This window comes from Temnothorax americanus, unplaced genomic scaffold, assembly GCF_048541705.1.
Source record: "Temnothorax americanus isolate GAGA-0224 unplaced genomic scaffold, ASM4854170v1 Scaffold16, whole genome shotgun sequence".
In the NCBI taxonomy this organism is placed as follows: Eukaryota; Metazoa; Arthropoda; class Insecta; order Hymenoptera; family Formicidae; genus Temnothorax; species Temnothorax americanus.
The window spans coordinates 2386759-2412794 of NW_027509297.1; the positions used below are offsets into that span (position 1 = coordinate 2386759).

Below are 26036 nucleotides of genomic sequence, written 5' to 3' on the forward strand. Positions count from 1 at the left end.
TTTGTCTAAAATATTTATTTTGTTCATCTTTTTCCCACAATTAAAGTTCATTTATTTCTAAAATTATATTTATTACGATATTGAACATTCCAAGTCACCATTCTTTGGTAGACAATCAAGCGTCACGGAAACAGCTCTCGTAATGTATGTCATTGTTCCGTAACTTCCACTAGGAGCAGTGTCATAAAAGTGTTGACAAATGTATGCCGCTCCACCACAGAGAAGCGTTCCCATAGCTGTCATCTCACGTTGCTCCTTTGGCTTAGCGCAGCATAATGTCGCGTCACCGTCAATAGCCATCTACAAATTTCATGATTATCTTTTACTTTTTAAAGATGAGAAAAAACAGTTTACTTTTTAAAATAAAATGATAATTTTTTTATGTTATCTACATTAGAACTATTATGTGTTTTTAATATAGAAAATGTGATTTATTTTCAACATGGAAAAGGATTCGTTTTAGCTCAAATAAATCGATAAAGTCAATTTCAATTTTAATAAAATGGAAAATATTGTTTTAAATTTCTGTATCGATAAGTGCTTAAAAATTACTTGAAAAAGGAATTTTAATAATTAGATAATTTAATAACACTGCATTTTGTTAATATTACAAATATAAAACAGAAGAATACCTGATCTTCCAAGAAAATAGCGTTTGCTTTATGTACCAAATGTTCAACCTCGATCAGACCACCTAAAGATGGCACAATGTTGTATTCAGTCACTAATGTTAGTACCATTAAAGCCTCGACGACAAGTTGACGATATTCCGGCTGTGGTATTGTATTTAAAACGGTTTCCACAGCTAATGCAAATTTCAACTCGCCAGATGTCATTTCCTGCGTGAGATTTTGAGGCAATACTCTTCCTTCAATCGCTAAACCATGGCACTGTTGAACATTAATTAAACGTTTATGGAATTACAATGTTGGAAAAAGCTTAGGTATTACATTTACATATTGTTTTATTAGATAATAATAAAAATAAAATTTTTACAAACTCACCTTTTCAAGTACTTGCCACACACGCGGATAGAAATCTCTCGGCACTCTGTTTAATGCACCATCTAATCGTCGCCTTCGCAACCACTGACCTTGACGATCTGTTTCTGCCTCACCAGTATCATTCGGTTCGGCGCTTAAGAAACCACCGATTTGAGATTTCTACATAAAAGAATGGTATTCAACTCTATATATATTCGTTCAACTTATAGATGGTATAAAAACATGAATTAATTATGTTCATCAAATGTTAAAAGAAATATCAAAAAGCCCATATAATATAATAAAAAATTAATTGCCAAAATAACTGTATCATATATGTAATAGTAAAATTAACTCAGAAAAATAAAAGATTTAAATGTATTTCTGCATGTTATAAATTAAAATATGTTGGTGGAGTGGTTCAGATCTAAATCAAATATAGCTTTATATTGTATGTATATTGACAATATTACCTTGCTGACTCTACTTGATTTGCAGCTAATGACGGAAAAGTTGCCACGACCAACTGCGATACAAGCACATATGATCATTATACAAATATTTTAATGCATACTTTCTTAAATTTTTAATTAACCACAGAAACGTACCACTACTAATAGCAAATTCTTTTCCGCTCATAATGTGATGCAACAAATTTTTCATCTCGAAAGGGGACAGATTTAACAAGTGCTCAGAAGCCTCTTCACCGGTGCAGATTAACGTTCGCGACAATTCTGTCGCCATAACTTGTATAATCAAACCGACGCGTAATCTCAACATCTCCATGAATAGTTGTGGCTCTGTTCTAATAAACATTGCCAGATAAACAAGCAATTCCTGTGTCAACATAGCCGTCGACTCGTCGTCACCGTACGCCTGATGAATCAGAGCTCGCAGTTCATTCTCCGGTAAAGGCGCGACTATCGTGTGCTCGTTGCTCGGTGGCATGCCAACAGTAACTTGCTTTTGTCGTACTAGTAGGTCGGTAACCGCTTTCGCTAAATCCTCCACTCTTTTACCCAACATACCTGCGCTGTGTCGCACGATACCCCACATTTTTTGTTGACAAGCTTTCTCATAAAGACTTTTTAACAAATCCTTCACCAAAACGGGATGTCCCTCTTCCAGTACGCCCGTATCAAAGAGTAGTCCTTTCGAGTCCACCTATGCGTTATTTACATGTATTAAAAATAATATTTATTACAAATTAAAATTAAAATTAAAATGAAGAGATAAATATACTAACAATATACTGCAAAATATCTCCTTGTTCTTCAAGGCTTTCCGTTTCACGCAGCATAGACAGCAATTCCTCCACTTCAGCCTCGGCATACTGACCCTCAGATATTGTTCTATGTTTGGTTTTGGGGGAATTTTTCCACGATAACAGCTCATCTGTTGGCGATGGTGTGCGTTCAATCGTCACTGGTTGAGTGGCGTTGAGAGACAATGTAGTATCCGTCACTTCAATAAATGGATTTACAATTAAAACAGAAGAATGTCTACGGTCTTCCCCTGCCATTCCAAGAATTTCAGCTGAAATGGTTAAATAAAAGAAGTTTTTAATTTAAAGTTTTTAATATAAACTTAACGATATTATTACTTATCGTATTAAAATATTGTATAAATAAATCCATATGTAAATACGTATTAACAAATTGTATCACAATATATATGATGTAATAGGTGTATACACATAATAGGTATATCTGATAATCAGACAGAGGTATGGACAATAACGACAAATCACATAAAGATTTTTTTATCATAAATAAATATTATAAAATTATCTTTGCTTTTATATTAAAGATTAGATGGAAATTAAACAATAGAGTATCCAGTTAATACACTTACATTCTTGGGAGATGGTAACAATCACAGCAGTAGGAAGACATTGCATTATTGTTTAAGAATCCTCTTTAAAAGACATACAATCGGCACACAGTTAGAATATGAAAACCATTCCATCTGGAATTTTTTTAACGGGACAAATGTTGCTTACGTTCGACAGCTATGGATCGGGTCTTTTTTATCGCGCCTTTCACGGACATTCTGCGCCGCAGATTTTTCGCCCCACGTATCGGACCAGGCTTATTGAGCAGTCCTGCACGATGAGGGAATGGCCGCATTAAATGTTCCTCTAAATATTGTTGGATCTTGTAAACATAAAAAATGAGATTAACGTGTATCAATTAAATATATAAATAAAGATTTTATGTTCAATTGGATTTATGCTATGCACAACAAAATAACATTAAAAAAGAGATATAGCATTAAAAAAAATTTATGAGACAGTACATGTTTAGTTATTTTGCAAATAATTCTGTTAATGTATATTACACGTTGTAACTTTATTTTGAACAGACATGCCATTTGAATTTTATATACCTGAGGATTTAGTTTGTCAGGACGGCCATCTTCGGAACTTCCCAGGAAACTAAGATTCGTGATACACGACGTGCTCAAAAAATCGTTCAAATTTCCCAATGACACTCTAGTACCGTTGATATAGCCGCTTTTAAGTTTTTTCAAGGTGGTTATCATAGCTAACGGTATCTTACCTTGATCTAAAAAAAAAAATCGTTAATTAATTTTGATAAAAAAATAAGTAAGAGATAAAGTGCCTTTTTACACTGGAAACGATAACTTCTCTATACAAGATATCACAAAATTCATGCACAGGAATTATAGTAAAAAATCACAACAAACTGGACAATAAAAGTGCATGCGCGATATTTTATTTCAGAACAATGTTTAAATAAAGATTTAAAATTGGATTGATCATATAATTACTAAATGTAATTAAAGATTATTTCGCATCATATTGATGCAAGACAAAAGATTAACATTAATACACAGACAAATAACACTTCAATGGCAATTCATGATTCACTCAAGTTTCAAACTTGTATTTAAAAAACCATTGCTTGAAATAAGAATAATTGTTCTCGTTACTTATTTCTCCATAAATTTTGCTACTATAGCAGAATTTTTATATCTGAATTTTATGATACCCTGTACATGGTTTCTAACAATTAATTTCACGCTAGCGCTATATGCTATACAATCCTATGTAATCTCCGACGAGCTTTTCGTTGTAGGATGAGATCTAAAGCTTCCGATGAAACCGTACCTAAATGATTATGAGTAGCGACAAGGGTTACAGTTGGTCTGCCGAGCATTTGCTTCCAGTTGATTTTGAGGAAGGCCAAGGTGGTTGTAAATGTGTTCACAAGCAGGTCGACGTCGTTTGTCGTGTAGTACTCCTCCGTGTCAAATTTCTAACACATGCAACACACGCGCATACCACCGAACACATAATAAGCCATATCAGGATAATTCAGGATAATTATATTGCTTGATGCTTGAAGATGAAATGATCTCGCCTCAAATATTTTGATTTCATCCCGCACTGTATCAGCTCAACGTCTTCAATATCAATACAACTCACAATCGCGTTCACTTTTGAGGTCCAAGTTTTCAAGTCATGTTAGTGATGAAAAGAATAGAAACATAACATGAAAACTAATTAAAAGCTCACGTCGTAACCCTCTATTACTACGTTTACGCAAACGTTACTTCTGTAGTAACTTACGATAATTCCTTCGCGTAAACGGGATTTTGTAGTAACTTACGATAATTTACTCCGCGTAAACGAGTAATATATCGTAAGTTACTACAGAAGTAACGCTCGCGTAAACGTAGTATATGGATAATATTATGTACTAATTTCGAAACTAAATTACATTACCGAATCACAAATAGAACTTATATTACGATACATATATTACTAATACTACGTTTACGCGGAGTAAATTATCGTAAGTTACTACAAAATCCCGTTTACGCGAAGGAATTATCGTAAGTTACTGCAGAAGTAACGCTCGCGTAAACGTAGTATAAGACATATATGATACAAAATCTAAATAACTTTCAGTGTTCAAAATCATATCCAGTAAAGCCATAGAGAGTTAAATAATTGTTAAATGAAACCATGACAAAAACAAACGCATGCAAGCAAATATTAGTTGTTGCGGACAGTCACAGTGTTTGTAAAAAAACGAGATTTCTCACGCAAGAAATTCGTCAAAATTTCTAGGAGCTACAAAATTTGTTCTAATCATGACAACTTCAACGACTTCAGAAAGCCTGAAGTAACGGCTATAAAAAAAGAACTGATTCCGTGAAATCGTTAAATTACCTAGATGAATATTCTTGAGGGGCATGACCACGAGGGGCCGGCCCAACATATTCTGCCAACTAGACTTCAAGAAATTAATTTCACCTTTGAATATGTCAATCATGAGCTCATAGTCCGATGCGATGTAGAAGCGGGTCATATCTGTCAACTAGTCAATTCGACGCGAGAACAAGAGGAAACATAAGAAAAGAAGTAAAGATACAAAGAGATGGTGGGGCTCTCCATAAAGAGCGTATATTTACCTGCGGTGTGAATGCGAATATCTTATCGTTTAAGGAATACAGTTTACTAGTGCTGAGAATCCCTACGTCCCTTGACTTACGTCCTAACAATCCCAGTTTCTTGTTGCGTCCTAAAAAAAATATTATAAAACATATAATTTAAATTGTGCTAATTGTGTAGCAAGCTATTTCTAAATTATTTGCAATTTTGTTGAGTCATACCTAAATATGTGTACAAATGACTGAGAACTTTTGCAGGTTGCACTTCAATTGGTGCAACTTCTGCAATCGTTTGTACATGAATATCGTGCTGCGCAATTTTTTCCCTGATTTCTGTGTCTTCTGCCAAGATGACTACTTGCACCACGACATCCGGCTTTTTCTCGCTACATAATCGTCTATTTAAGGGATCTAACTCACCAACCGCGAGAAATCCCTGCAAATTGAAACAAATTATTGAAAAGAGTTATGAAAATATCTTGTTATCAGTATGATAGTTAATATCAATAATTTTATCAAATACAAATTTCTAATAAATTGAAATATTTCGTATACATATATACCACAACACACACAGAAAGAGCAGATAATAATTTCAAATATTTAATATTTGTAATATTTTAAATATTTGTATATAAACTAAAGAAAAAATGATGTCTAGTAATAACTTTAAATGTGGCAATTTAAAGGAATTCCTAATTTGCCTCAATTATGCTTCTGAAAGTGCGTTACCTCTTGTAGCAATTTTCCTAGAATATAAAGAGATTGCGCCCATTTAAATGGACATCTACCCAAAGCTATTCGGTTTTGGCTACCGGGTTCGGCATACTCCGCTGACACATCCTCAGGTGCAACTGAGTATAACTCAGGTACCAATTTCATACCATCTTCTGTTTTAATCATTACGTCCTCCAATTGTTTGGTGCACATCTCAACTGCTTCTTTATTACCTTGGAAGCAGTAATCCAGTATTAAATAACAGAAGAACAGCGGCCACTCACATTCGATATTCTCAAACATACGGAGTTCCCATGGCTCGTAATACAACCTATTTCCAAGGATATAATCGTTAGTGTCAATGTAAATTCTATTAAATATAAAAATATGTTATTTCTATTTATTATATAAAAATATTACTAAATAAATAGTACCTATTGACATCCTCCTTCGGCGTTTTGTATCCATCTCTTAAAAATCTTTTACAACCATATCGTCCTTGCAATTTCTTGATAATAGCTTCGCGTGTTTCGTTAATTAAGTTAAGTTCATCTACCGCAAACGCAGGAAAACTTATAATCGACAGCAAACCACTATCCAACTCCTTGGAATTTGACTCTCTGGGCAGCATGGATTGCAGCACCGCTTGACACTTCTGTGCCTCGTCGGCCAAAACATGAATAACCGACGTAGGTCCACCTCTCGCACCAAACAAATCCAATTCGTTCATCGCCTCCATCGCGGCTTTGGCCATTCCGATACTGCTTGCATTTAATTCCGGCAAACCGTGATTCGTTTTATCCCCTCTTTCCCATATTCCGTAGTCTGGAGTGCAATAGGCAGATTCGATATAAAATACCAAGTTCTGAATAAAAGCCACCTAAAATTAACCATCAAATGTACAATTCGGCTTCTTTAATCAGTAAATCTGACGTACGCCTACAATCACACGCGAATGCATTTATACTTGTATTAATTACTGAAAAATATCGCACATTTGTTCAAGTTTACGGTACACGAGAGTCACAGATATCAATACCTCATCCAGGTTGAAAATAATTTGTAAGCCAGATGCTATCATTTGGGCCAGAATTAAAAGATACAGAGAAATCGCGTCGATTTGAAGATGTCCCCATTCGGCGTCTCCAACCACACTTTGACCATTGATAGAGCTGTACTTCGCATGCAAGGCGTCGTGTGGATTTTGAGTGGACTTGAACTTTTCCACCTTCTCCTTCTGCTGCATCATTGCCATCAAGAGACCCCTCATTAACTTCACACAGCTCTGCTCCAGTTCGTAAGTCTTCGCCCTATCTTCGTCGGCATCTGCTATTTTTTTATAGGCCATCGACAGACCCCATACAGCGAGTATGCAATAAACATTATCCCGTATCCAGGCGTGATCGTTGTCGGTACTTGCGGGAAAGAGCCCAGTAACGGGATTCTGATGGTTCATGATTATCTTGTAGACGATCCGTTGGTAATAGTCCAAACGGACGCCGGAGTTGCTTCTACTACGCATTTCGTGCTTTCACTGTAAAAAAAAAGGAAAGATTACGATATCTGTGCATTTTATGTTTAGGCAGGTTTCTAGTCAAATTATAAATACAGACTTGCATACCGCACATGAAGTATCAAATCTATTGTACCTTGTCAAGTCTATCTAGCTAATTTAATTACTCTTCTGTGTGTTGTTTTTATATATCGTATATACTTCTAAGTTAATCACAAGCTAGTTGAAATCAACTGACTTTATGAGCGAATTACAATCGTGCAACTGAATACACAGCAACTGAATAATCTTAACGGAATAATTTCTCATGTAGATCTGTTGTTGTGAGTCACGAGGCAAAGGGTCAACTTGTAAATTAGTTACGATTATCGCACTTCCGGAGCGTTTAAACCATCAAGAGCAGGAGTAGGCACGCAATTTCGAAAATTAGGGTTAAAATTTATCGTGATTGATCAAGCTGCGTGTGTACCTCGGTGGCGATTGTCGATCTTGGATTCCTGAACCGATCGGTACACTAAGCGCCGAACCGACGACGACGTCCCGTGAAAAAACGGGAGAACTGCATTTTCTCGCGAGTCAATGAAGCGGCTATGACGGCGAGCTTTGAGACGCAATGTGAAACGAATGTCAAGTCCGCTCGATGCGTACCGCGTACATACGTATTACGTATATCTATAGCGCTCCCAGACCCAGATCATGCGAGGGGGATCCACGCATACGCAGACGTGAGAGATTCAGTCACGTGGGTCGCGTGGGTCACATACGAGGTCACATATACATATATTTCGTCATGATAAGCGGTACAGCCAGGCTCGAGGAAAGAAAAGATAACCCAACCAGAAAAACGATTCTTAGTTAAATCGGTAAATCTGAAGAATAGTGGCCTCCTCACCGATTTCGTTCAACTTGGACTTAATCGACGCGTTTTTGCACGAAACGACCGAATCTGGCAGAAAAAAGGGTCGCTCTGCCCCGCGAAGCGAGATATTAACGGTTAAAGTTGACAGGAATCAGGTTATGATTCCTGTCATACCGACGAGATGCAGCGACTACGACCATGCCCTGCGGCCACACGCGCATGCTCAGTGGCCGCACGCGCATGCAGCAGATCACGTGACAACTGTTTGGTTGGTATAAGTCAGAAGTGTAACATAATTTGAAATGATATTTACATGTACTATTCATACACCAACTATTCTCTGCTTTAACAAATTATTTCTGTTACAAATATTAAGCGTTTAAGTTAACGAAACATATTGGCCAATATTCCATATCGAATGTATAATATAATATCTGTTTCTAAGGGCCGATAGCGATATCACGCACAGTCTCCGATTAACGTGATCCTCCAACTCTTTCTAACTGTCCCTCTAGAAAGAGACGAAGAGTGAGTTTAATCGCGGAGGATCACGTTAATCGGAGACTGTGATATCGGCCCTAATAAGACTTAAGAGGTAAATAGGGAAATGATAGATATATCTGTTTTTAAGATATAAAATAAAAATAGCAACCTGATTTATCAAGTTTTCAATCGAGTAATTTAACTGACACGTTTTTAATAGTACAACTGCTAATAACGGATTGTATCTGGTTTAAAAATTGGACACTATAGAAACATTTTCAATACAACACTTTCCAATTATCTTGGGAATTAGTGACAATAGACATAAGACGCTTTATCATTATACAATTTAAGCTCCTGTTAACTTGAAAAATGTATTAATTCCATTTTGACAAAAACTGGAGATACGATATGCTTTACCTCTAAAGTAAATATACACTGTTAAATTCTTAATTTCAAATTATACTCAATTTGAGTCATTCTTAATCATCCTTTCATAGGTCGTTACTGCTCCTCCTAAATCAACGAAGTTAAAATAATACTGTTTCGCGTTGAAATAATATATAAATTTCGACTCACACGGTAGTTAAAAGTCACAAAATGTTATATTTAACTCAATTAAGGTGTTGATTTAAATTTCATGCCTTGATATTTAACTTAATTACGAAATATATGCATATTGTGCTTTTCGACTTTGCATTGATTCGATGTACCTATATAGAGTTAGCCGAAAGACAATAGAAATTATATATGAACAATTTTTTTCTCATTTTTTTCAAATTTTACTTTTTTGCACAAAAAAACAATGCAAAAATTACCTTGTTAATTATTTTGTAATTCTTATTATTTTTCTTGTAATATATAAACAGAAATTATATACAAAGGAAAGAATAAAACATACGCATGATAATATATTTTATATATAATTATTTAAAAAAAAATTTTCTCCCGGAATGTCATTTTTCTTAATATATAATTGCGTTTCGTAAAAACACGCTCTGGCAATTAACAGCGAATCAAGTATACATTATATGTTCACGTTTATTGCAAAAGTATTGCGAAGCTTTCGCAAGTCGCCATGGAAGTTTTCTCTCATTTCTAAACAATTGCACAATGTATATGTAGGTCTGCCTTTTGCATAGTTGAACTACTTCCTGCACTTAAAATAAAATGGACAAGAGATGAAGAGAGTATACAGTTAGACGTTGGAGAGAAAAAAAGAATAAACGAACGCGAATAAGGCTATCGCTAACGAAAGTCGAAATCTTCGATTTGTCTCCTTTATCTTTCCCCGAAGTTAAAAAAAAAAAAAAAAAAAAATCGGTACATTTTATGAGACCACTGCGCGCTCGTTTCTCGCTGATCTGGGACACCCTGTATGTATACATGCTCGAACACTCGAAAGAGCGAGAGAAACGAAGGGAAGGGAGGGAGAGAAGGGAAGCTGGGGAAGCAGCGAAAGTGCAGCCGAAACGAAGAGAAGAGAGGCCTCGTTGTTGCGTGCCGCGAATGCCGCCTTCCCGCACGCGCGACAGGCGACAGGACAGTTCGCGGCGGCCATCAGCGGTTATGGACTGACCGTCGGTCATCGGTCGCTCTCGCGGTGTTGCGGGCGTCGCTCCGTTCCTTTTCTTTTTCCTTTCCCCTCCTTATTTTGAGTTTCGTCTCGCGGGAGTGTCTCGCGTCTCGCGCGTGTCCCGCCGGGTTCCACGTTCCACGGACGACGGACGGAGTTCTCGCGCACGGCTGATCCGGTCGGGTCGGGATACCGCGCACGCGACATGGCCGTGTTCGATCCTCCACGCTCGTCGCTCCCGTTGCCGCTGCTACTGATGGTCACGCTACTCGCGGCCCTAACCTCCTCGCCCGTCAACGCGGCGGCAGCTGGCGCGTCCTCGGCGCCGTCGGTGCCTGCTGGTCGCGATACTCGCGAGCCTCCTCCGCCGACGGTCGAGCCCCCCGATGCAACGGGTGACAAGAAAGCATTGGTAGGTTCGCCGTAGCCAGGTGCGCGTTGCGCGAACGCGCATTTCTCCGTTTGCACGTGTGACAATTGCGCCGAATTTTGTTTCTTTAGATTTAGACATTGTGCTTATCGTTTTTCCTTTTCCTTTTTCCTTCTGCGACGACTCAAGACTCACAATTGCGCGTGCTCGTTCCGAGTGTGGAAGGTATAACGGTGCAGCTACAAAAAATAAAACAGAATTTTTAATTTTATCTTATTATTTCGTGTTTTTTATTTGCATTCTTTTCTTTTCGCTTTGCGGTTCATGGTTTTATTTATTCTTCTGCGTTTTATGACTGTCTGCATATTTTTACCTGTGCAAGATCCTCCCTTTTCTCTTATTTCCTTTCGTTTTGTATTCTTTTGCTTGATTTTGTTTCAGTTCTTTCATTCGTATCTGATTCTACGTGAGTGGCCTTATTTTATTTTTATTTTGTGTATTTTTTTTGTACTCTGGTTTATTTTGTTTCACTTCTTTCCTTTCCTTCCGATTCTATGTGTGGGTGGTCTTCTTTTTTTATTTTTATTTTGAACATTTTTTGTCTTGCTCTCTTCTATATTTTATTTGAAATTTATTTAATTGTACCGCGTATATTAAATATCTCTTTTTTTATCTATTGAATTATCAGATCACGTCCCATCTTTCTGTGCTATCTGCGTTTATCTTGTGTTCATGTATGCACTAGTATACCAACGATAAGTATATAAATTCAGTATTGCTTTTTATCATTCTAGATCTTTATGACAGGGTGTGGATTTTTGCATCTAGGAATGTATATTTTCTTACTCGACATAAGATAATTAGTCTTTGAGGGAAATTAAATGGTTCTTTTTGTAAAGTAATGAAATATTTTTCAAGCGGTATTCTAGCGTGGCGGAAGGAAGACCTATATTAATGTCCGCTTCGTCTCAACGTGGAAGCGTTGAAGTTACAACCGAATCGCTTGGCGAAGTCAGGACGAGAGAGAGACCCTATGCCAGTCGCACGGGTTCCGTGGTCCCTAGGAAGGGAGTTGAAGAGAAAATAAAACCGAGAAAGGGAGTGGTAGATGATACAGCATCGACGAAGAGCATAGATCGGAATGTGGAAAACGTATCGCTCAATCAGACCACTTTCGAAAGTGTGAAACCCATAATGGAAAGCAGTCCCGCGATAGAAACAGCTCGTATCAAACCTGAAACTTCCAACGTTAGTAACCCAAAATTAAATGCCACTGATCCACCCTCCGATAGCTTAAATCACGGTATAAGCTCCGATGCAGGTTTGGTACCAGCAAATAAAACCACATCTCAGCCAGAGATTACGAATAGTAGTAAGACAGCGCCGAAGGTATCCTCGCACATTGAGAAGCATATACCGAAGCCTAAGCCAACGGTGACGACTGTTGACGGGCCAGAAATCAATGAATCTATACCGCTCTCACGAACGAAGAATCCTCCACTAGGCATGCCAAGGAAAATCGACTACATTGTGCCGGTTATTATAACGATCTTCGCTTTACCGATATTGGGCGCTGTGATTTTCGTATTGTACAGGCGCGGTCGAGATTGTTGGGATAAGAGGCACTATCGAAGGATGGATTTTCTTATCGACGGAATGTACAATGACTGAGAGCCATATAAGAAAAAAGTGTTCCACGAGATTAAATAGACGTTATGCAAGAGGCAATCAATCATCAATTCCCGCGTTCTTCTATCTTCTTCCATTTTTGTAAACGCAGATTTGTCATGTTCTCTTGAAATAGTTGAGTAACGATATACTCTGCGTTGATTCCTTCTTACATAACGATATAAATGTCCCAACGATACCTATCATTAGTATATATCAAGAAAGATATCAAAGATCTTGACACTTTATGCCCTTTTATAAACATATTGAATGATATATCGTGCTAATTATAATATTGTAATAATGTCTAAGCTCACTGCATTGGTATCTAAATTTGCTATACAATTTTTTTATCATACTTGCCTTAATAATAATGTAGTGACAATTATAATAATTGTGGCGTGATAAGATTTACAATTGTATTGAAGGAGAAATATTGTCGACGGCATTTTAACAACGGTTTTGTAAATACTTCACTGCAGCTTCTAAATCTAACATAAGTTTCTAAAATATTTTTTAGTACATGTTTATACATATATATGAATTTATATGTATATTGAAAATTTCTCCCAAAATTTGTTTCTTGTTAACGTGAACAAATTTTAATATATATATATATATATATATTTTTTTGTATATGTTATATCTTTTCGAGGTGACTTTTCGAATCTTTTGTATGTAAATGTACGTGTTGCATTTGACGCCATCTCTCGCATTAGAGAATGTAAGAGAAATTTACCGAGGGTCCAATTGCCTAATCTGACAATAATAGTTGAATTTCTGCAGAGCCAGGATTGCGTCTTCGATTCAACAGAATCATATTGTGCTTTGAAAGTGCTCCCTCAGCAAATAGTATTGTGCGCGATTTTTTCCGCATGCAAAAACCGTAGTTTATAAGAACAGTTTAATGTATGAAATGCGATAGTGTACACAAACTTTTACCAAAGAGCTACTCGATTTGTACATTGTAAGTTTGTTAGTTGCATTTTTTGTTTGTACTGTATTTGTAAGCTTGCATCTCTTTGCAGGATAATTTACAAATGTTCAATCTATTTAGATTCACCTAGAAAGGATACTTTATGTAATTGCCATACGTACAGGATATCAGAGCAGACACTATGAAATGTCATCTCGCTATGTAAATATGATGGCCAATGATTTGTGAAATTATTCAATCTGTGTAAGATCTTTTGAGATTGCGACTTTTGAAAACAAAGTGTTGCGTTTTAGACCTTTGAAAAAGTATATTTTATCAAATATAGAAATATACCATGGGGAAAAAGCAATAAAATAATTATTATTTTTGTACTATGTCTATGTAAGAGAAAAAATATTCATATTGTTACAAAAAATATACATATATATTTGCAAATCGCACGTTGTTACATCGTTTTGCGCACCTACTAAAATAATATTCGTTATAAAGACTTCATATTGAGAGATAAAGAAAAAGAGAAAAAGAAAGGGAATGACATTTGTAAAGATTTTATTATTAAGCTTATTATATAGGTACATAAATTCAGTAACGTTAGTGATAACATGTTAATTACGAGTCTCATACTCGATGAGTAATCACATTGCGGAAAGAGAGCTTTACATATCTGCACACTCAAACATTAATTTTCGGTTCATTTCATATTGATCTTCAATGATCTAAGGTGACTTTAAAGTAACAGTTTTATATACTACTTTCCTAAATTCTCTTAAGATTTTCAAGAATATCGCGATACACCTTGTTAAATACGATTTAAAATCATTGTAGTTAATAAAATAAGAATATTTGTTTCTGCTTTTCATTTAGTTTTCACAAATGGAGATTTTTCTCGCGAGAAAAATACAGAATGCCGTGAAAACGTTTTATATCAAAGATTCATTGTCAGGTAATTGGTGTTAATATATGTGTGCGTCTATAATCAATATGATATATTTAGTATACTTTTCTCTCAGTGTGTAAGGAGAAATTCAAATTCCTAAACGTCCTTTTTTTCTAATATGCTAGTAAAAGTTATATTTATTTTCAAGAAGTACAGTTATTTAGATCTTATCTTAGATTAAAACTAAATCAAGCTAATATCTGCGCTATGAAACTAAATATAAAAATAGTAATTTCTCATATTTGAAATGTTATTTGTCTTTTCATTACAATGTATATTTGAAAGTACTACGAAAATATAATTTCAAATATTAATTGGATTAAGAATTTAAGAACAGAAGTTTCATTTATAATAACTTAATTTTTATTTTTTGCCTTATCTTTTTCCATCATTATCAAAAAAGTAAACTTGTTAATTTGGTTATGAAAAAAACATCAGAAGTGTGTAAAAAATACGTTATTAAATTTAATGTAAGAACTTGTGCATGAATATACAGCTTAAATCTAATACGTATTCTTAATAGTAATACTAGAAATATTATAGAAAAGTACGAATGGCGCCAAGGTCGAACTGAAAGAAAAATTCAAGAAATAATTATCGGAGAACCTCATGTGTGTTTGTCACATATAATTTTAAGAATATAATTTTAGTATAGTACATTTATGTACATACAAATTTGCATGTACATAAATGAAATATTGAATTCATTCGTAAATAAATTCCATTTTTTTTTTATATGACGTGGTTGTAATGGATTGGAACGATTTAGTATCTTTGCTTTTTTGTTGTGGATTTTGTTGTACCTAATAAAACTTCGTCATCGTCAGAATAATGATCAATCCATAGTTTATCTTTCAAAGTTATGTCTCCCCAAAGGAAACTTTCCAAACCGCTTTCGTTCTGCTCGATTTGTTACGACACTTTCACATACACTTCAATTTTTTTAAATCTCGCTACAACAGGTTTCCGTGTAAATTCCCAAGGCATTATGTGACGTATATATACTTTCAAATCCTTTATTTTAAGATTTTTCTTTCACAATCGTGTACGATATGCACAATATTAGTGATTTGCAATTGTGGGACTTTTTACCATCGAGTAAAAATAAAAATTATTAAGTGAAATTAGAACTTGGAATTTCCAGAAAAGATAAATTATTATTACCTGCAGCGGAACTTATTTATGAATCAATCTAATATATAAATTCGTAAAATTGAGAGTTTTATATTAGGAGATATCTGTATTATAAATCAATCTAATAAACATTCAGATAATAGAAAATTCAGTTTGTTGCTGCCAAAGTAAAAATAAAACAACTTTGCTATTCGATCTTATTAATAACTTTGTTATCTTCTTATTGATAGTTTAAAAGAGTAAATTCAATTTTCATGTCTCAAACCTCCGAATCTTTTCGCTACTTTCTCTATTCAGTCCAACCTTGAATGGCATTTGTATATACAGTCATTATCACTAGATCAGTGAGCGGACAGCCGAGTTTTTTTTCACAAGAGTGATTACTATGAATTCCCCAATTGAAAAAGATAATTGAGGATTACTGACTTCAGAACGATTGAAAATTATGCATTTATTGAAATTATTTCAATTTTTTTATTGAAAAAGCTTATCGATTAGCTGGATAAAATCAATTATATTTACGTTCTATTACGTTTTCGAACTCGGCCGCCACTGAGGAAATATTGCATTCAAATAGATTTTTGTTCCTTCGGAGATTACCTTTTGAGAACTATCATATAGTCGTCGAAAGGTTCCTTTATTTTGACTTGTACTTTGCCTCATCTGGGAAAGCTTCCCTGGGCGGTATGAGACTAAGCATCATTATGTGGCGCGCATAATTCCGCGAATTACGAAATTGCGTGTCGGTACCGTGGATGCGGTCTAAAACGCCAAGCACACCGTAGCATTGGTTGAATCTGAAAGTATTTATTTAAAACAATTATTATATTAAATTAATTGTATAATCAAATATAATACGTTATATAATCTATTCAAGGATTTATAATAAACTGAAATCGTTCTAATGTGATTTAAAAATAAAAGATTTTGACAATTACTTTAAGTGATGAAAGTCATGCGCTTCCGGCGATGGGAAGAACGGTAAATGATAGCCGGAGTGTGCATTCAATGTCGAAAGAATCGCAAGCGAGAACCAAATCCAGGCGGTGGCCACATGGGAACCCATGATAAATACACCCAAGAAAGGTGGAAGTAGATTCGAGCCGATGTTTTCCAAAGGATGACAATACAACGCGGTGACGGCTATGGGCGCAGTCCATTCGTGATGCTGCTTATGTATAGATTTGTATAGGGAGCGCTTATGAAGAAATCTGCAAAATGATTTAGTAATAGTAAATATTTTAACGATATCTGAGTATAAATATCTATGGTATATATAATATACTAAATATAAAATTCTAGAGTTAGTACCTATTAAATGCAACTCTAATTTTAAGACCGATCTAATATTTTACGTGATCATCAAATGAGACAAAGAAAACAAGTGTTGATTATTTATTAGTTATTAATAATTTAATCAGTATATAATTGGTGAAACTAATAAACGATATATATATAGGAAAATTTTGTCTAAAACAACTCTTATTAAAAGATTAATTAAGTATCATCTGTATTCATATATATAATATATATTTGTGTCTCCATAATTTCAGCTTAAAGGTTAAAATATGTTGATAAGTGTATCAAGTTAATATGTAAATAGACATTGCTACTATTTCACAGATTTGCATATTTTTTATGCATTTAATTGCTTGTCAAATAGAAAAAAAATGCAATTTTCAAGCATGGAAAGACTAATCAGAATTCATATAGGTATAGTACCCACAAAATTAAATTGCGCTAGTCGACTCTGAATTCAGAATGCCTTCCTGATACACATTACAACTCGCATATATGTACATATACATACATATGCATAAAATATAAACCATTGCAAAAATAACTGAAATTTAAGTAAATAGTCATCTCGTTTTTTAGTAGTTTATTTATATAAAAATGCTAATATTGAACGTATATTTTTTATTTAATGATATTTCTTGGAAGAAAAAATAAAATTCATGACAATATCTTTTTGGCAATTATATAGAAATGCAATGATACTTTTGCATTTATTACTTGTAAATGTTATAAAATTACTTGAAAATACTTGTAAAATTTATAAAGTTTTTGATAGCTACTTATAGAATATCTTGATATTGTATATGGAAAACAAATAATGATTTTTCTCGAAATTCTTGAATAAAATTGACTTCAAATTTTTCAATAACATCAAAAACGAATACCGCAGTTAAAGTGCGATTTTCTCATTATTTTGGCCGTAATATGAATTTTACGATTCGTAAGTTCACGGCTCTCCACCGTGTCTCCTGTCAACCTTTAAAATTCTATTATATATATTCATACATATTTATGAATTTATAAATATCAACTTTTTTTCTACCTGTTCGCCAGATATCAATTCCGACACTAGTCAACAACATTGGCGGCAAAACAAAATTTGTTACGCATAATATTTATCGAATTCAATTAATGTTATGCATGAATTTCTGGATTAGTGACTTCCTGACGTACCTGTGCGAGTAATAAAAGCCAATTTCCTCGCATAATATGTGAATCGCGATCTCGGCCAGCACCCAGTGGAAGGTCGGTAGCTCGCGCACCGGAGGGTAACCGCGCCATTCCATGAAGTAATAGCCGAGATACATAATGGGTAAGCCGACGACGATCTGATTGAACAGTACTTGAGCGATCACTTTGCATAACTCCCTTTTGTCCACTGGCTCGTTCGTGCCGGGCTGTATTTTGTATCTACGCAGCGCTGCTGGCCGGTTGGTGAGGTCTAGGATAGTGTAAATTCCACCGACAATCCAGTAAACCGCGATCGTCAACACTAAGGATCCTGCAATACGGCAATAAATAATATAAATATACATATGTATATATGAAACTATTTATAAATAATGTTTAGTGATGCAAATTCGAGCACTGCCATGCAAAGTGCTCTTTCTTCTACATGAATTTCAAACAATGCTCGTGAACATATAAATGTACTACCCGATAATATGAGAATCGTGAAAAACAGCAGATAGTGCAATTGACATAAAAATGTGAATATAATAAATCTATGCAAAAATACGAGTTATCTTAGAATTTCTAATTTTGATGTTGTTGAAAAATTTGAAATCAATTTTATTTAAGAATTTCGAGAAAAATAATTATTCGTTATCGCTTTTTCCATATATAATATCAAGATATTCTATAAAAAAGGTAGCTATCAAAAACTTTTAACGTTTCAATTTAAAAGAAGTTTAAATTAGTCAAAGAATTTGCAATCAAAACTAATAATCCTTATGTATACAAAATTATGTATCTATTCTGTTCTGTATTAAGATGCAATATGCTCAGCGCGGACAAAACAGTATGCATCTTCTGAGTTTGTAAGAACTAATATGTATATCACAAACTTACCGTAAACCCATAGCGTGACAGGATCATCTCCAAATTTATCCAAAATTTTATCCCACTGAGCTTGCCAAAAGTCGCCGGATGCACCCCAGAATCTTTGTAAATGCCTGAAATTTCTTCTTCATTAATAAAATTTAAAAAAAAAAGTAAATTAATCAGAAGAATAGCATACTGAAGAATTTATTTTAGTTCTGCAAAGATAAATAATTTTTTTACGCAACATCAAAATTATTTATTTTTCGAATTGTCTACTACATAGGATGTTCGCAAGCGAAAAATTTCAATTTGTTATCAATGTATAAAAGTTATCAATGTCGTCAGCTGAAAATTTAAGAGATTATTTGACCTTCTTTATCGCGAACTACGAATATTCGATTACTTTTTTAAGTATTTAAAAAATATTAGATGCGCAAATTAATTCGGTGTTCCTTAAAAAATTAAAGATTTATTTTTAAAAAATTACAGTAATTATATTAAAATAATTTCCATTGTTATATATATCAATTTTATACGCTGCTGATCGTGCTTTCGAATTCCATCGCGATTTAAAACTTGATAGCTTTAAAGTGATATTGAGGCATTTTTGGATATTAATTGTCAATTATCTTAAAGTGTATGTTCAAGTGATGCTGTAGCGATTTGGTCATTTGAAAGGATCATGTCTGATGAATAAGCCGCGCGAAAGATAAATTCTCACAAGGAGAAGATGACATCCTTTATTGCTTTTATGAACGAGCGTTGTAAATCAAAATTCCTTTACCGTTTCTTTGACCAGTAAACAGTGTCTTTCGTTTCAACTCGTCGCTCAAATTGATGAGTTTGTTGTTGGCAACGATTTACCGTGAGTGTTCCGCCTGGATTTAGAAATTCATAATAGAGTATGCCTTTCATGTCTCACAAGGCAATACCTTCTTGGCATGGATGATAAGCTTTGTAGATGTCGGCATTGTTAGATCTATTATACCTATGACATTTTACGCTCAAGATTATTATAATATAGGATCCATCTCTCATCATAATTAGTACAAGAAAGTATTTCTTTTCTTTTTAGTTTGACAAAGTCGGCCATATTGAAGGTAGGCGTCCATTGTTGTCTTCAATTAGCGCATGTGGAACTCACTTATTCTTTTTCTGAATTTTTCCTCATCGTAGTCAAATGAAAATGGCTCCTTGCGTGATTTTAAGCTGCGAAGCGAGTTCTTGTATCTGTGCGGAATTCTTATCCAAAAGTGCAGTTCTCTAAATTTTTTTAGACTGGCTAAGATATTCTCGGTCATATTAAAATGTCCATCACGAAATTTCTGATACTTTCATTTTTGCACGTTTTGTAAGTCGCAACACAAAAGCAGAGCATCGTTTCAACGGTTTCAGTAGCATTTTTTAAATTAAAAGGAATGCAAAAAAAATGCAATATCTTAAATGCACCTTATATATCAACCGTTATCAGTATTTATTGCTTTTTTTTTTAGATTATGTTTTTCAACCACTTGAGAACGAGTATTATTAGCACTTTGAATCCAGAAAAAGTACGGGAAACCATGTAAAGTATAGTAGTAATTAGAAATGCTGAATTAATTTGCACACCTAATCATGTTTACATTATTTTCTAATGCATATGCGATTAGATATAAAGTTGTAGTAGAAGAGCAATGCAAGAGGAGAAATCAAAAGAGAAATATAAATAAAATAAAATTGTATAAAACAATAATTAACATTATATCTAATAATATAATATAATTATAAATATTATATGATCCAGTAGCATCAAATTTTTGCGTCACAAATATCTTTTTGGTTTGGTAATAACTTTCGTTTTGTACTATTAAAGTTTATAGAAATTTTATCGATGGGGAGAGTAGGAAGAGGACCAAGAGAGAGATACGTGATTGTAACTCTGTTTATGTGAATCATAAAGTAAAACAGAAATGATGCAATTACCATGTTAGAGAATTACAGAAGGCGGCGAATCCGATCACCACAGTTCCGATAACGAAGAGTACGCTCCTTAAACTTGAAAGAAGCGTTGGCGGAGTCTGATTCTTCGAGGCATCGCCAATAGCCGGGGTTGCTGCAAACAATAATGATAACCAGTCATATAAGTAGCAGTTATCTCGCAATTAAATCAAAAGTGAAAGCGAAACATAATTTGTTGGGATAACGTTGGATTTGCAAAGCTTGTAAAAATTATTGCATTGTAAGTTATATTGCTAAAACCAAATAGTCTGTTCCAAGCAAATGCGTTTGGTTTTTCCCATCACATTAGCTATTATTATTTTGATAATAAATCCAATAAAATTATTTTCAACAAATAAAGTTAGATAAATATATATATGTACCATTTTTGAACAGTTTGTTATTAATATATGTAAAAGGGCTTATTAATTGTCTATTTAGCATTTTTATTACAGCATTTTTTGATTAAATACCAAAAGTATTAAAATAAATGGATAATTATATATATAACTAAAGACTCTCGATATTGAAATTAATAAGTAACAAGGAAAAAGTGAGAGAGTCAAATGCGGTTAGCTGTGCGTGAATCAACGTTACGTAACATTCAATTTAACACTTCAATATAAAGTTATAAACCGTACGTAAAAAGTATTAAAAGTGTTCGGTTTTAATTTCTTATAAATTGCGAATGAAGGCCGTAATTATGTATTTTAATTTTGTATCAAACTTTCGTTATATACGCATCAGGGGAAGCATTTGAAGGGGGAGAGTGTACGAGATTTTAAGTGTGGATGATTGTGATGTATGAAACAATCAGAAGTATTAATATAGATTTATTTAACGAGATAAGAATTATCCCCCCCTAAGACACTTGTCACAGCGCACTCGTTTATTTTGTTAGAGTGTTCATGCGATGACGCGTTCAGGCATTGCAAAAAGACTGATCAATGGTAATTCCATTACGTAAGACAAATCACTATTCCCATTGATGTGTGCGACAGGTGTTCAATTCGAAAACTAGTCACGAAGCAAAAGCAAGCGGAAATTTTCAATTGTCACTTCATATTCATCGTAAAATTGGTTTAACACCTGACAAGATGAGACGACAGCAGAGTGATAGAAAATAAATCAATTTTCGGAAGACGCGCAGTCGTAAGTCAGATTGTTTTGAAACATCAAAATACATATAAATAAACATTAAAAAATTCCAACACATTAAATTTTATGGATGAAAATATGAGAAAATTGCCTTGTAATAAGATTATAATACATTCCTGATGCTTATTTCGGAGGATATTTAATGTTAATATATGTATAAAAATTTCCAGAAAAAACTGAAATTTTATTTTAAATTCTTATTGGGATAAAGACAAATATTAAACCGATTAAAATATTTGTAGGAACAATAGTGATGAAGTTTTTCGACACCTATTTACATAGATTTTATATGTAAAAAATATATTAAATATTTACACGTATACACATATATTTATATACATACTTATTAGAGTTGAGATTTTTTTTCTACGAAAATATCAATACACTAACAATTTTCGAGTTATAAGCAACTCAAAGAAAGAAATTTTTGAACTAAACTTTAAAGAGCCAAGTGGATAACAAAACTACAGTCTTTATATAATTTCAGGCGAAGTATATTTTAAGAGAATTTTAACTTAATGATAAAATATAATATTATGTAACATAAAAACTCTGAAAAGTTACAATATAAATAATCTTTTCTAGTTTTTGGTAAAGTTGTTTCTAAATTAGACAAAGAATTTAACATTAAAAAGATAAATCCAGTAATTTTGTGAGACATCCCACATGGAAAGAACGGTTTAGCTGATATACCTAAAAATTTAATTTTGTTGCACTATTAAAATAATTATAGTAGGTCGCTGAAGTATGTTAACGCTGTAAAAAATTTAGACGTTTCAGCAATCAGCTTGAGTGTTCTACATAATTATTTTGATAGTGCAACCAAATTATCTGACGTATCTTATAACTAATAAATTTTTAGATCAGCAAAACCGTTCTTTCCGTGTAAGTATAATATAAAGAGAGACGAAGAAAATAATGTGATATATCTGGTCACTGATTACAGTTATCTGTTATACCCAATTATAATGTTGTATTTAATTGTATATAAACGCATTACACGTTATAAAAAAGATGTAATTACTCAATAATTACAACATCTGCGTCTTTGTAATGTATTTGATCTTTTTTTTCCGCATGGAATGTTACAATCTTTATGTGACATTCCGCGCGTCTGGAAAATCTTTATATAATTTCTTAATCTCTGAAAAATCCTAAAATATTGTGTAACGAAGAAAATGCAATGTATCGGACAAAAACTTTTTTAAAATTTAAATATAAAGTTTTGTATGAGATTTTTATAAAAAAAAAAAGACCGTAAGAGACAGATAAATTATACAATGTAATATATTCTATATATTCTGATGCGATACAGAAAAACAAAACAAATTAATAAATGTAACGTAAATAAAGAAATAAAGCAAAATGAAGATATCTAAAATAAACTGATTTATCATTTTGTGAAGAAATAATTATCATTGCAGTAAATGTGATGACGATAGTATAAGGAAACTTTGTACCATCGAGCAAGACTTTAATGATGGCTATATTATTTTACTTTTTTTACGATTTTTTCTATTCGGTCTCATCTATTTACATTTACATCATTAGGTACGTTTTTTTTCGCAAAATTGCAACATCTTAACGTTTTATGCAGACAGAAAAAATTAAAATTTCGAAAAATGTAGAATAAAGAATGAAGATATTACAATTGTGATTTCACTACGTATTTTATCGAAAAGATATCTAATATTACCTACATAAATATAATTCGTAACGTTAAAATGTGAAGTACAGGATAATTTGAATTTTATATGCTCATGTAGCGCTATTAGCGCTAAAATAATAATATTAGAATATTACCTATTAGAATTTATTTAAAATATTTATGTCCGAATAGAATCAGTAAGAAAGAGAAGAAATAGAAGAGAATATCCCATAATAAAAAGCTAAGCATAAGAGATGGAACTTAAAAATCCAGAGAAAAAAAAGCAGTATCTACTGATATTCAAGAAAATATTTACTACGACACTGAGTGCAATATTGATAAGAACTGTTATTTGTGACTTATGCATCAGCAGTACACATGTACTTTAGTTCGTGTTAATATAATTTTAACGCGCGTTCTCGTAGCCAGTTATTTATTTATTTATTGTATCGAATTCTGAGGTATCGATCAATCGAAACGCAATAACGCGACGTGAATAGACTTCTTCAATAATACGCAGGCTGTTTCTAAGAAAGACAAAGTCAGAACATTAGTCGTATAATGATAGGCAGGAAGCGTAATATTTTTACATCTATCGAGAATGATTATACGATTATATATACGCATACAGTAATTTGCTCAGAGCAATCTCCATGTGCGTCAAGATGTTAGCGCGATAACTTCGGGAATTGCATGGCATAGACTATCTATTGAAATGCCACTTTATCAGCACTACTTATCTTTTCCCAAGTATCTTGTTATTTTGAGCAACTTGATCAACGAAACAAGAGTGTATCTCCAGTTAATAGTAAACAAAGAAAAAGTTGGTCTTATGCTTAATATTAATAATTAGAAATTCTTGGAAAGGAAAACATATATAGATAACAAGAATTTACAAGAATTACAAAGGTATCTAATATCGGAAATAAAAAAAATTGAATGCAATGGCGAATTCGTTAAACTTTTGAGATCGATTCTGGATACAGCGCAGCTAATATCACTTTAAAAAGCCTGCAGCACACAAAGAAAATTTATTAATAGATTCACGATAAGATGAAGAGCAACAAAAGCAAAGTACAAATTCCATTCTTCTCAATGAAAGAAATATTGCCGTCGTGCAGATGACTAAAACGTTTGTTCATAAAATTGCTTTTATTATTGATCAAGCATACCTCCGTAAAGAAACGCATTATCTAAATTAAAAGAAAAAACTGGTCTTCGTTTTACGACATGAATATAAATTTCTCGGACAATGCATTAAATTTGCATATGTAAAAACGGAACATTCATTCCGTTTTAGCGCTTCGAGATGCGTAAAAACAATCACAGTAATGGAAAAATGAAAACAAGACAATTTTCTACCATTTCCTCATCAAGTCTCCACAAATTCTGCAAAAACTCTGATTTCTCCAGACAGGAGACAAGTTGCAAAAAATTCTCTCTATTATTATAAATAATCAAAACGTTCAAAATACACGGTAGCCTAAAAAAGTTTAAATTAATAAAAAAAATACAAATCGCATAAGAATTGCTCTTACAGTGGCTTACATCATACATAACATGTATACATATGTGTACTATTTTCGACTGATTATGATGGGTAATTCAGGCAGCTGTTTCGTAATAACTTTTTTTAGAAACTTATAATTTTATAATTGTTTTTTACACATTTAATGTGGAAGAAACAAAGTGCCTAGGTATTTAAGCGCCTGAGAAAAAGCCACTTTCTTAAGCACTTAAATATTTACAGATTAATTCCCGTTAGTTCCGCACGCAAATGGAATGCTGTTGCGTGAAATAAGAACAGTTTTGTCAATTATCGAGCATCGTCAGCACTCACTTTTGCACTCCGACTTTAGTAAAGCACGTCGAATTCTCCGCAGCCAAAACATTGTTTCCTAAAACGAGCGATATAGCGCAACTGGTTTCTCAAGTGGCTCCAGACCGAACGCGTTGTGCTCGCCGATCATTCACCGCTGCTGACCGCTGCAACTCGTGTCGTTAAACGAGACGCACTGACCAGCAACGATTCACGACTCGCCAGCAAAGGCCCGAGGACGACGCGTCCGTACGTCCGTACCCGTTGCTCCGGCGCCTCCAATTTCCTTTGTTTACGCCGCGAGTAAGGTAGGGATGCCCCAAGATAATTCGATGGTGTCGTGACCGAAATGGATAATTTTTGGAATTTTCTATATACGATTACGAGTGCGACATTATTTTGACAATATGGTTATCGAAATAATGATACCGTTGTAGATATCGAGTGTATACGCTCTTTTTTCAACACAGGACCATATGCATGTGGGCGTTAT

At 33.8% G+C, this 26036-nt stretch overlaps 3 protein-coding genes across 10 annotated transcripts in view; 1 reads left to right on the forward strand and 2 right to left on the reverse strand.

The window, feature by feature from the left end:
• LOC143895613 (putative phosphorylase b kinase regulatory subunit alpha) lies at nt 1-10693 on the reverse strand. Of its 5 annotated transcripts, none has more exons than XM_077402881.1 (15): nt 10557-10693; nt 7162-7656; nt 6557-7002; nt 6138-6453; nt 5628-5841; nt 5427-5536; nt 5185-5332; nt 3372-3550; nt 2986-3139; nt 2230-2519; nt 1592-2147; nt 1457-1509; nt 1005-1163; nt 633-890; nt 1-300 (listed from the first exon to the last, which is right to left on the reverse strand). In XM_077402881.1, the coding sequence occupies exons 2-15, from the start codon at nt 7642-7644 to the stop codon at nt 73-75; spliced, it is 3594 nt and encodes a 1197-aa protein (XP_077259007.1). In that variant the 5' UTR covers nt 7645-7656; nt 10557-10693; the 3' UTR covers nt 1-72. The 5 variants fall into 5 exon arrangements, with proteins under 5 accessions (XP_077259007.1, XP_077259006.1, XP_077259009.1 ...); XM_077402880.1 differs by lacking the exon at nt 10557-10693 and adding an exon at nt 8105-8307; XM_077402883.1 differs by lacking the exons at nt 5185-5332; nt 10557-10693 and adding exons at nt 4117-4264; nt 8105-8292.
• The window catches only part of LOC143895620 (fatty acid hydroxylase domain-containing protein 2), a 21205-nt gene continuing 4060 nt past the window's right edge, over nt 8892-26036 (reverse strand). The window contains exons 1-7 of one of the 4 annotated variants that reach the window (XM_077402919.1): nt 25565-25756; nt 20904-21033; nt 18969-19072; nt 18072-18399; nt 16538-16810; nt 16200-16396; nt 8892-11162 (exon numbers count right to left, since the gene is read on the reverse strand). In XM_077402919.1, the coding sequence (XP_077259045.1) occupies nt 16237-16396; nt 16538-16810; nt 18072-18399; nt 18969-19072; nt 20904-21033; nt 25565-25616 (1047 nt within the window). In that variant the 5' untranslated portion in view covers nt 25617-25756 and the 3' untranslated portion in view covers nt 8892-11162; nt 16200-16236. Of the gene's footprint in view, nt 11163-14060; nt 16397-16537; nt 16811-18071; nt 18400-18968; nt 19073-20903; nt 21034-25564; nt 25757-26036 lie in introns of those variants that run through there. The other 3 variants (XM_077402918.1, XM_077402917.1, XM_077402920.1) reach the window with 3 other exon arrangements.
• Nucleotides 10759-13460, forward strand: LOC143895622 (uncharacterized). Its single transcript, XM_077402923.1, has 2 exons — nt 10759-10965; nt 11842-13460. Exons 1-2 carry the CDS (start codon nt 10759-10761, stop codon nt 12592-12594), a joined length of 960 nt encoding a protein of 319 aa, XP_077259049.1. The 3' UTR covers nt 12595-13460.